This window comes from Electrophorus electricus, chromosome 13, assembly GCF_013358815.1.
Source record: "Electrophorus electricus isolate fEleEle1 chromosome 13, fEleEle1.pri, whole genome shotgun sequence".
NCBI lineage: Eukaryota > Metazoa > Chordata > Actinopteri > Gymnotiformes > Gymnotidae > Electrophorus > Electrophorus electricus.
The window spans coordinates 12,715,752-12,726,909 of record NC_049547.1 but is presented as its reverse complement, the minus strand read 5'-3'; the positions used below and the strand labels follow the sequence as shown (position 1 = coordinate 12,726,909).

General features: G+C 40.1%; 2 protein-coding genes across 3 annotated transcripts; one reads left to right on the top strand and one right to left on the bottom strand.

Annotated features, from left to right (window-relative positions):
- Positions 1–2,525: 2,525 nt before the first annotated feature.
- LOC113578390 (protein FAM181A) lies at positions 2,526–4,352 on the top strand. The gene has a single exon (XM_027011599.2). It carries the CDS (start codon positions 2,784–2,786, stop codon positions 3,612–3,614), a length of 831 nt encoding a protein of 276 aa, XP_026867400.2. The 5' UTR covers positions 2,526–2,783; the 3' UTR covers positions 3,615–4,352.
- asb2b (ankyrin repeat and SOCS box containing 2b) lies at positions 3,929–10,931 on the bottom strand. 2 transcript variants are annotated; one of them, XM_027011597.2, is made up of 9 exons: positions 10,883–10,931; positions 9,644–9,754; positions 9,182–9,354; positions 8,723–8,878; positions 8,288–8,533; positions 7,370–7,541; positions 5,838–6,444; positions 5,247–5,400; positions 3,929–5,100 (listed from the first exon to the last, which is right to left on the bottom strand). In XM_027011597.2, exons 3-9 carry the CDS (start codon positions 9,339–9,341, stop codon positions 4,910–4,912), a joined length of 1,686 nt encoding a protein of 561 aa, XP_026867398.2. In that variant the 5' UTR covers positions 9,342–9,354; positions 9,644–9,754; positions 10,883–10,931; the 3' UTR covers positions 3,929–4,909. The 2 variants fall into 2 exon arrangements, with proteins under 2 accessions (XP_026867398.2, XP_026867397.2); XM_027011596.2 differs by lacking the exon at positions 10,883–10,931 and having other exon boundaries at positions 9,644–10,246.
- Positions 10,932–11,158: the final 227 nt, after the last annotated feature.

The window sequence follows — 11,158 nt, the reverse complement described above, 5'->3', positions numbered from 1 at the left end:
AACTGCTCATTGTACTATTGGGTGGCAGACCACTCTCAATCCAATGCCACTGATGTGAACAAGCGCCACCAACACTACTGTGCCTATTATGCTCATGCCAGAGCAACACCCACTATCATGCTAGTATCAAGTCAGTGTCATTGATGTGCTGGAATAAAAATCCTGTCAGATAGAGTTCCATTATCAGTGTGATCATCTAAGTTTAGGGTCAGTAAGTATATGTGCCAGGTAGAAGTTTTTAATAAATTGGGTGATTGGAAACCATGTGGACCACATCTTTTTAAAAAGGTATTACCTCAAAGATCACAAGAAACATTTTAATGTCCACTGATGCTTTGAGCTTGTATAAGCATGCTTTATGTTCTGGTTCTGTGCTGCATTAATGGTAGATTTGTTTCAGCAAATCTCTGCTCTCCTCTAGTGGGAGACACTGAAAATAGCAGGAATACCACATACAAATGTGTTATGTTTTAAATAAACAAATACATACATACAATTTAATTATCAAATGATTTTCAGTGACCTAAAGATGCTTACCATTTATTTAATGCCCCATCAGCTTGGAAATGTTTTGTTTAATAACATTTCTGCCAAAACCTAAACTGATCTCACTATACATTATTTATGGTTTAAAAGATGCATCCGTTCTTTTAAACATTTTGTAAATAAGTTGGCTTTAAATACACCTGTCACTGAGTATATGCAAGGAAATAGTAAATATAATGTATTGATACAACCTGTTTTCTACTGAACTCATACAAGAATTATGACTGTCCTTAGTTCCTCTCAAGTCTTGCATGCAAATTAAAAGCATGCAAATACATGGATAAGTGTAATACGTATGTAAATCCATCCATGTTTACATACTGCATCTTTCACTTGCGAATAAATCAATCATCTGTCTTACAATCCAACCATCCGTCTTCCTCAGGCTGTCGAAGAGACAAGCAGACACTGGGGGTTTATTAGCCCATCGTATTTTCTTCTTTCCTCCCTCTTTCTTGGTTACTTCAAAAGAGCAGGAGTGAGGCCGGCCGCCAGGGAGGGGCGTGCTATTGTTTAATTGGCCTTTTGAGATGGACAGAGGAGTGGTGAGAACAGAAAGAGAGAATGACAATGGAGTCCTGCAGATATTCTAAAGACTCTGAGCTGTAGGGCCAGTGTATGAGGACTGGTAATAAAAACCCTGGGCTAACTGCGACAGTTGACACAAAAGACCATGTACTAGTCCTATCTTCTCCAGTCAGCAGCTTAGGCCATGATATATATATATATATATATATATATATATATATATATATATATATATATATATATATATATATATATATATATATATATATATACACATACATACACACACACATACACACACACACACACACACACACACATGGACCAGTGTGTGAAGCTAAGGTGTTTGGGAGGACATGCCTCGCAATGTGCTGTCCAGACAACAGCTCCTCAGAACTAATTCCCCTCTGCCAGGAGGAGGCAGCTCAACGGGAGGATAGGTAGCTTGCTCTCTTTCCCCCCTCTCAATGTGGGACGGAGCTCAATTAGCATTTCACAAGTCCCTTTTTCCTTTTCTATTGCGACCTTCCCCGCGGAGCCCGTGCTTTTTGCAGGGATTGTCCCGTTTCTGGCCCTTGTCGGCGTTGGCAGGGTGACAGTATTCGAGTGTGCAAACTTGTGCTATTGTCCCCAGGCCAGAAGGAGTCATGGAGACCCCACTAATATGACACAGGAAAATGTTTGCTGATGGCAATTCTATGGGCTTTGTCTAACTCTTTCTCCTTCATGACGACTCGATTTAAGTCTCTAAATGTTTGACTACAAATGCAGGAGTGCTATCCAGCTCCTTCGCTTTTGTCCCGCGAGGTTTGAATGAGTAATTCAGCTTTTGTGTTGCTCGATTGAGGGGGCAAACAGAAAGACAAGATTCTTGAGCGTTCAAGCCCCCTTTCCATGGTTATGCGCACATCTCTTTAGATTTCTCCCCAAATCCTACTTCTTCTGACATCACTCTTAGGTAGAGAAGAGAACTTTAGATCAAAACAGTTAAAACTAGACCGAACGAAACCCTAAAAGCTCGTATTGTCCTGTCCCGGTGAAGCATGCCAGCACCCCAGCTCGTGGACAGAGACTTAAGATATACGAAATGTTTGATGTTTAAGCTATGTAGCTAACTTACCGTAGGTCACCGTTTTAAAGGTCACGTAGCCTATTTAATAAAAATAAGAATAAAAAAACCTTCGTCTTGACGGAATCCGATGAGCGTGGGGAAGATGATACAACAGACGCAACAAAGAAATATTGCATCTATTAGCCGCTTTTCTTGTGGGATTTCCATGACAACAATTTGCGCTGGCAAAGAATTCGATACCGGGGAACTCGGTAGCTCATTGGGGTGCATTGTGAGGGAACTGAGGTCGCTGATTGGCTTAAAGAAAGCACCATAACTACACGAAGTTTATATTCATTCAGCTTGTTCAAGTGGTTAAACTATTCCAGTGAGGGGGCAGCAAAGCTGGACAGCATCGTTTCACGAAATAGCGAGTTTTATTAGAGCTAGAGGTTTGCGCTAAAAGATTAAACGATTTGCGCGAAAATTAGCGAATATATATCTAGTTGGTATATTTTCCCATAAAGGATAAATCATATTCTGTACAGTAGGAATCAGCACCTGTCAAATGAAGTTTTATTTCTGAAATTACTTTTATTTCATTGAAAGTGAGATGCGCGTCAGCGGAATGGATTAAAAGACATCGACTTGAAAAAACATGGCAAGCTCTGACAGCGAGGTAAAAACATTACTGAACTTTGTTAACTTGGCCTCCAGCGACATCAAGGCAGCCTTGGATAAATCCGCCCCTTGCAGACGCTCCGTAGACCACAGAAAATATCTTCAGAAACAATTGAAACGATTCTCGCAGAAGTACTCGAGGATGCCTCGGTGCCATGCGCACAGAATAACCGACGCGAGCGCTCCCAAAATAACAGAGGACAAGCCTATTATTTTGACGCACGAGAGAGCTAAAAATATGTCCCATTTAAATGAAAAGCAAGAGCTAAATCTGCGCGCGGGAGAAGATCTGGATTTGAACCTCAATACAGAGAACCAAAACTTATCCGGACAGGTTCCCATGCGCAAACGGCAGCTCCCAGCTTCCTTTTGGGAAGAACCAAGATCTTCTCAGGGCTCTCGCGAATATTTTGAGTATGCTTGGAAGAGAAGCTCAAACGGAATTGTAAGATATGAATCTGCGGAGTCTGGGGGTGAGAAAAGGATCAAAGTTCATGATGAACAAAAAGCTAACTTACTGCTGTCTAATCGACGTGGAACTTCTGACACGGAACCGCTCAAGGTTGATTTGACATCCACGCATGTGCACCTTTGCGGGTGCTGTCCCTTTCAGTACCACGGGAACCATATTTTCCAGAGTCATCTTATAGCGCCTCATACAAACATTCCCGACGTGGGGCTCAGATCCAAAATATATGGAAATGAATTTGAAGACGGACTGACAAATAACACAAAACATGTCGTGGTCAAACCAATTCCAACTAAACCTGTCTCTTCATCCATTTTCAGTGTGTTTGGTTTTATTTAGCCGTCTAAAAGTCCGCAGATATGTCTGAATATGATTGTAATGTGTTAAATGAACTATTATTTGCTGAGATGGCGAAGTTGAAATGTAAATATTTTCATGTCATTCAGAGTTAGGTTTGTACTGATATACTAGGCTGAATTTTAATTATTCACCGCGTTATCGGCAGTTATTAGGCCTTAGGCCTACCAATTTCTTATTAAGCACTTAAATCATCAATAAACCAATGAACTCGAATCAAGACATTACTATGTTATTGCGCTAAGGGGTTTCATTACACCGTGTTTTGTATTCTGGGATTGTTTTAGAAGCTAAAATTAACGGTTAAAATTAACTTTATTGGTGATGAAATGACATAAATCACCGATATTTAAGCGTACGGATATTCTGCAGATAATTGGTGCCTGAGATATTCCACAATACAATTCAAATAATATCTGTGCAGTATATTTGTAAATACATTTTAAAAAATTCTGAAATACATTTATAAAAAGTCATAAATGTTATTTTATGCTACCTCAAATCATTTAGATAAAGCAAAACAGTATTTTAATTCCACTATTTTTTGTCACACTTTTAATACATTATTATATGCATATTTGGAAAGATCAACTACAGTCTGTTTGCCCATCAGTCTTGTGCATCTTCTGTTAAATTCATCTTATGGTTGGTTATTAAATAAAGCCAGAGTCTCTCAATAGAGTTTAACTTATCCTTGGTGTAAACAAAAAGGAAATAAAATTTTAAAAAAGCAAGAATGGTCACATTTCACAAGCACATTTCTGCAACCCTTTTTCTTGAACCCATTTCTCTTATTCCTATATACCATGCAATTTTGCATATATTACATAATTTTGGGTAAGTCACTAGAGTGACACACAGCTTCAGTCTACTGAGCAGCCATGTTCCGCAGTGTGATTAATGCATTTAGACAATTGTTTCTTTGGTTATAGTCTGGACAATGTTTTCCTGCAACTGTAAATATACGACTAATATTCTGCAAAATTAAAACCATCTTGTGTGGACTTACTGAATGATTCATTAGAGAAATACTAAAAAACTATCATCTTTCCTTTACATAAATATGCAAATGCACACAAAAAGCACAAAACCCCCCTAACAAAATAGTCAACAATGCTTAAACAAAAAGAAATTTACTGCACCAGAAGCAACATTCTTTAGAATTTCACGTGTGCTTATCTGTTTCACCACGGAATCCTTCCCTTGGCCTAACTTTTCCAGAATGGTGTGGAAACGGACACTGACACTGGAGATAAGAGAACACTTAAGTGGCCATGTCATCCTGCACTTTGATTTGGAGCTGGCCTGAGTTTTGCACCTAGGCATTCTCTGGTGTCTGTCTGGGACCAGTACAGGTAGTGGAGAAGTCTGCCTGGAAGTGGAAGAGTGTTGAGTAACAGCAGTCTCTGGGCACCAACCTGCTCACGAACCTTCAGTCTGCACAGGTGCATGAGAGGGCGAGGAGAAACTGTGGAGACACCAAACTTTAAGAACAGTCATAGTCCACCTCGATTCAGTTCAGACAGGTAAGAAAAATTCTTGGAAGTCATTTTGAATGGAACAGAAGCACATAAAAAAGCCAGAATTTTAAGAAACCAGAAGAGTTTTACTCACAAGCTTTTCCTTTAATGGCAACCCACTCTTGCTTGCCGTTTAAGCATTCAGTCACTCTGGAACACAATCGGACGTTCCCTGTATACTCCAGGAGCAGGCTGATCAGAGGTGCAGCCATATGACACACAGATGGGGAGGTGACCCATTCACAAAACTGAAGATAGAGATTTGGCACAAAAAGGCACAGGTACTTGGCACTGTCATAAACATTCAAATGTAAAAATACTCTTTAACATATGCTAGTTACTAAATTAACTCATTACTAAATTAACAAATTTTTAGCAGACTTTAATTTGCGAGGACATGCTAATCTCATTCAAGGTACTGGGTTTGCACAGTGCTTTTAGCAGTATTTGGTGTGATAATCCTCAAGATACATAATATGTTGTTAATGAGGATGAATTTAAACCATTTACATAATCTAAAATACATACTATTAAATAACAGCAATAACACTGTATTTGACAAAAAGCCTTCCTTGATTTGTTATGGAGATTGTATCTGGAGATAAAAATGTTAAAATATTAAAAAGGTATGCATTATCAAAATGGTCAAAAATAATTATTACCTACTACATTTCTGAGTCCCTACCTGTAGATCTCTGGAGGCTGAATCTGTGCAGCTTGTTTGTGATGGAACTGCATTTTCCATCTCCGAGTGTGTCCTCTGGCTTGTATCCCCTCTCACATTTTGAGAGATGGAGACAGTTTGCCTGGAGTCTGTATGGTCACACCTAAAACAATCCTGTGCCTGGCAGCCATTGTCCAGCAGATACCGTAAAAGTCCCTGATGATGTGTGCAAAACAGCACTCCTGGAAAATCTGTGGGATGAGCTGGTATGTGAACATTTACATCAGCACCATGTTCCACTAGTGAGGAAATAATCCTGAAGCTGCCCTGGCGCACTGCAACCAGCAGTGGGCTGAAAGGGTCCAGGTTTGGGTTGGCTCCAGCCCTAAGCAAGCTGTCCACAACTCCTGCGTTGCCCGCTGCAACGGCACAGTACAGAGCAGTGGTGCGGTGGTCATGAAACATGGCTGATCGCTCATGAGACAGCCTGGCATTGACGTCGCAGCCTATTTTGATCAAGAAGTTCACAACCTCTTCCTGGTTGAACTCAGCTGCCAGATGGAGGGGGGTGATGCCGCTTTGCCGTATTTTAACTCTACTAGTGACAGGTAGAAGCAAAGAGACAATCCTGGAGAAAAATAAGATAACCAAGCCACAATTAACACAAGCCTAGGTTCTGCCTTGAGATGAAACAGAACTCAGGTTAGGTGTGGACAAAGAGACCCAATGACAGTTAGATTTTAAAGATAATTTGGTGGCCATTTATTACACCAGCAACAAAATTTTAACTTTTTTGCCTAAAATAGATAGACCTTATACTACACTGATTTGGATGTTTTAGATTTTTTTTCTATCATGCATATTTTTTTAAGTGACAGCTCAATTAAGTTTTATATTAAGTATATATTACTTATTCATAAGGGATGTTACACTTAAAATATGCACAAACGTACTTCTAAAATGTACAATGTATAATAATTGCCTAGATTTGGAATCAGAAACACCCCAGTGTCCAGCAGTAGTCTGCCAGCACAGAGGTCATTCACTTTCCTTGGTACTGCTTTTCCATATTATGCATAATGGCATATGCGTATACTGAAACAAAAAGCTATGGGTAATACAAAAGTACAAAAAAAAAAAAAACTGGGAGGAAGCAAAATCATTGACCAGTGAAACTACCTCTTGTTTTACATCAGTTGGCAAACACGATGACTACTAGCAGCTGCAACTTAAGGAAAATGCTGTGACTGCATCACCTGCCACACAGCAGGCACTGTCAGTATAATGTTCTTTGTCATGTCATTTGTTTTTCTCACCCTCAACCTTCTTGGGTCCCTTGGCTGGAGGTCAAAATGTGAACCCAATATTGGGTCGTGTTACACTGTGAACACACAGCCGTCAGTGACGACAGCAGTTTCTACTACAGCTGTCTGGGCGGCCAGTGGTGTTCCCAGTCTTTAAAAGATGTAGACTCTGTACAGCGCGTGACTCTTGAAAGAAAAGTATCGCATCGCAGGTAATAGCTACTATACTGTCTCCATGATTCTGCTTACTCTCTTTGGCCATGCTGGGCAGCGATATGGAGAGGCAGGAGTCCAGTTTTGGAGGCTTTGTTGGCATCTGCATGGTGTCTAAGCAGAAGCTCTATCATGCCTCTTTGGCCATGCTTGCTGGCTTCACTCAGGGCAGTAGTCCCCTCACACGACTGCAGGTTCACACCAGCACCTTTAGAGATAGAAAGAACAAGAGCTGGTGATGTCAGGATGTTGCCTTTCATCTTTATTTACAGGGACACTTATCAAACACGGCAGAGAGGGGCTTAAAATATTTTGTTACAATTTCCATGATACAGTGCAAATGAACTGGGCTTTAAGTGACCTTTTGTCTCTTCGAGTTATTGTTAGTTGAAGTATGTATGCTATCAGGAGTTCTCCTCCATTAGTCAGGCCCTATCAGACTAGAGCAGATACTATAGCCTCTGCCTGATTACATATTCTTACAGTTATAGAATAGATAGACAGGGCATGGCAAGCTGACAAAATTAATCAGTCTCAAACTGTTGAATATATAAGTGTAGAATACAAAATTCTATTTACTTAAGTCATAGACATATGTAATTAAAAAAAACTTCTAAATAAAAAACTTCTATGATGTTGCAATTTGTTTTTACAAGACATAATTGGTCTATATATAAATGTAAAGTGAAAGTATGTTTAAAGTCTTAGACTCAAAGGTATATTTATTTATTATTTTTAGGCATATTATTCATGAATTACAATGAATTATTCGGTAAGATTAGTGAAACAAATATTAACACCATGTAATTACAAATGTGTGAAGTGAGAGCCACTGCTCCCAACACTACAGAACAACCAATGAATATGGCAGATTTCCCCTCCTGCACATGGGTGCCCATCATCTTATCAGGGATGGTGAAATGGCATGATTATTTCAGGCCTGTGATAGCACACCTTTACAGATGAGATAATCCATGATCGTTGTCCTCCCATGCCGTGCTGCCTCTAGGAGTGGGGTGATGCCATGAGCGTTGGGGGCGTCTATAGCAGCTCCAGCCTGAAGAAGGGTCTCGCAGAGCTCTGGGCTTCCATGTCTTACTGCTTCATGAAGGGCTGTCCAGCCCCGATAACACCGCTGGTTTACTGAACCTCCAAATGCCAAGATTACTCTCACTATGTCAATGCTCCCTTGTTGACAAGCTATAGGTAAATGTTACAAAATATATAACACATGTCTATATTGCACAATTCATTCAAACGCAATATATTTACCTTTCATAATAATAATGATTGACTTAATGAATATTTGTCCCTTTTTTCTCTCTTTCACATATATAAAAATAGTATGAAGTGCAGTATATGTAATGTGTAAAGTTATAGACACTGTACCTTTATACAGTGGTGTCTCTTTGTTTTTATTACTGATATCTGGGTCTGCTCCTGCCTCCAGAAGACACTTCACACACTCCAGGTGTTTTCTGTCAGTTGCAATTAGCAGAGCTGTCTGCTCTTGGAGCGTGCGCTTATCTACTGAAGTGGGTTTAACTGGATGGACGAAAAATCTCACACACACACACACACACACACACACACACACACACACACACACATTCTTAGTTTCTTATTTTGCACTTTCACATTTTGCATAGCACAAATCAAATCATCTTCCAAGAGCACTCCAGTTTGCTCAGCTTGTTGAGTGAGTTTATCTTTCCAACTAATGTTCCACGGAAACAATTAAGGCAAAACTTCCTGCCCAGCATCCAGATGTACTTGCCTGCGCTAAGTGAACTTTGACAAACAAATCAACAGAAAAGACAACAAAATCTTTGGCATATATTCACTTACCTTTGAGTAGAGCTTTCATACAGTTAACATGACCACAGTGAGCTGCTTCGTGCAGAGCTGTCCAGTCTTCCATCGCTGAATTTGTTGGGATATATGTAGTAGTAGATGCTGCTAGTTCAGATACTCTCTGCACTTCACCGTTTCTAACTGCAGTTATCATGGGCTGTACATCCCTGCAAAGCAGATCACGTTTAATTAGTCTTTTGATGACATCAGGGAATTACACGTCTGAATTAATCAGAAATTCAGATTTGAGGTTCTCCGACCGACGGGAATACAAAGATTTTGATAATAATGACAATGAATGTAAAGCCAAAGGCATCATTTGTTCATAATTTATCGTGCACAAATAACTCTAAGGGTGACTGGAAGGATCTGAAGTGAATGCTCGGATTCTGCACAGCAAAAATCGATATCGATTATTAAACGTTCTTTCAAGAAAAGCCGTAACAAAGGACTCACTCTGAAGGGTTTGCAGTGACGTCGCCGGGGTTCCTACATCGCCGTCCACTGTCAAAACATTGGCGGTCACCACCGACAATCACGGACAACGCAGCGTTACTCCTCGTACCACTTGAATGAAACAACGAAAGATATTCCGCATAACTAAACCGTGTCATTGTAATAATTAGGGGGAAAGCGACAGCAATAGAGACGGAGCGACACAGAGAGCGTGAGGGAGACAGAACGCGCGCAGGCAGCAGACACGAGCTCAGCTGTTCGCTGTGGTAATTTTAGGTATTGACAAGTGGGGGAGGCCGTTGAGGATTACCATGTATGAGCAACAACTCGACAGCTCTTACGTTTTTTGTAGTAGCTTGGTTTAAATGTCGAGCTCTCCGAATGACATCGTTAAGTCGTATTGTTTTCTAATTTCTCTTTCTGTTTTCTCTTAATCTTCATGAACTGAATTAACACGAACTTTCAGGTTATAGGCGTTAAGTCCTATGTCCAGGCTTCGGACGAATTACCCTGCTAGTTAACGCTAGCTAGTTACGATAAACTGCAAGTCTAAGGAAAATATGATATCGCTTGACAATCTGCTATCGTTAAAGAAAAGAATTAAAAGTGTTTGTCATCTGTAACAACCCTCTTGATGGCTCAGTGAGTTGAATATAAAATGTTTCCAGCTATCCTTAGTTTATCATAATTAGACCAGAATAAATATCATGGCAAAACTGTCAATATATTCCATACAGTATGCTGGTTTGTATGCCTATGATTCTTCCGTGGACTTCCGTACAGTTGAATAGTAATTTAATCGAGAGAATAGCAGTCTTCCTCTGGAATTTAACTATGAAGGAAAACCTTAAACAGCCATAAACAGCATGTCCAGGACTAATGAGAAATCTTACATCAGTAGTCCACGTCGGAACACTTAAGGCTGTTTTACGCAGTTAAATGAATTCTGGAATCTACTCAGTCCTGAATCGCTGCAAATGGAATGCAAATTTCTTGCATATTTTAGTAGTACAGCAGCAAACACCATTACTACAGTGTAATATAGCCGACACATACACACCCTCACTTTATTCGTAGAGGCCACCTGATGACGGGACCGCTGCTGACTTCAAACTTGTATTAGCACTGAATATGTGTAAAAAAACAAAACAAAACAAAACACTCCTGTGCTGAAGTCAGCAGGGGTCCCGTCATCAGGTGGCCTCTACAAACATTTAAAAGCTACAACGTTAACCATACCCGTATGTTAGTTGTGATGTGACTCAACCACCCATGTCCTTGCACGTCAGTGAGGCATAAAGGATGTCTGAAGGAGTGCGCATGACAGATGAGCTACAGTCTGCAAAAATGGCTGTACATGTACAAAATGCACCAAGTGATAGTGATAGTTCCTCAATTGTTATTATGTTATTGCTAAACCTCAGTGAGCGTCATGCTGTTTCAGCCACCTCCAGCCAAACGTAATATTTGCAGAACCAGTGCAACTTGTTGCTAAATGCTACAACTCATTTTCCT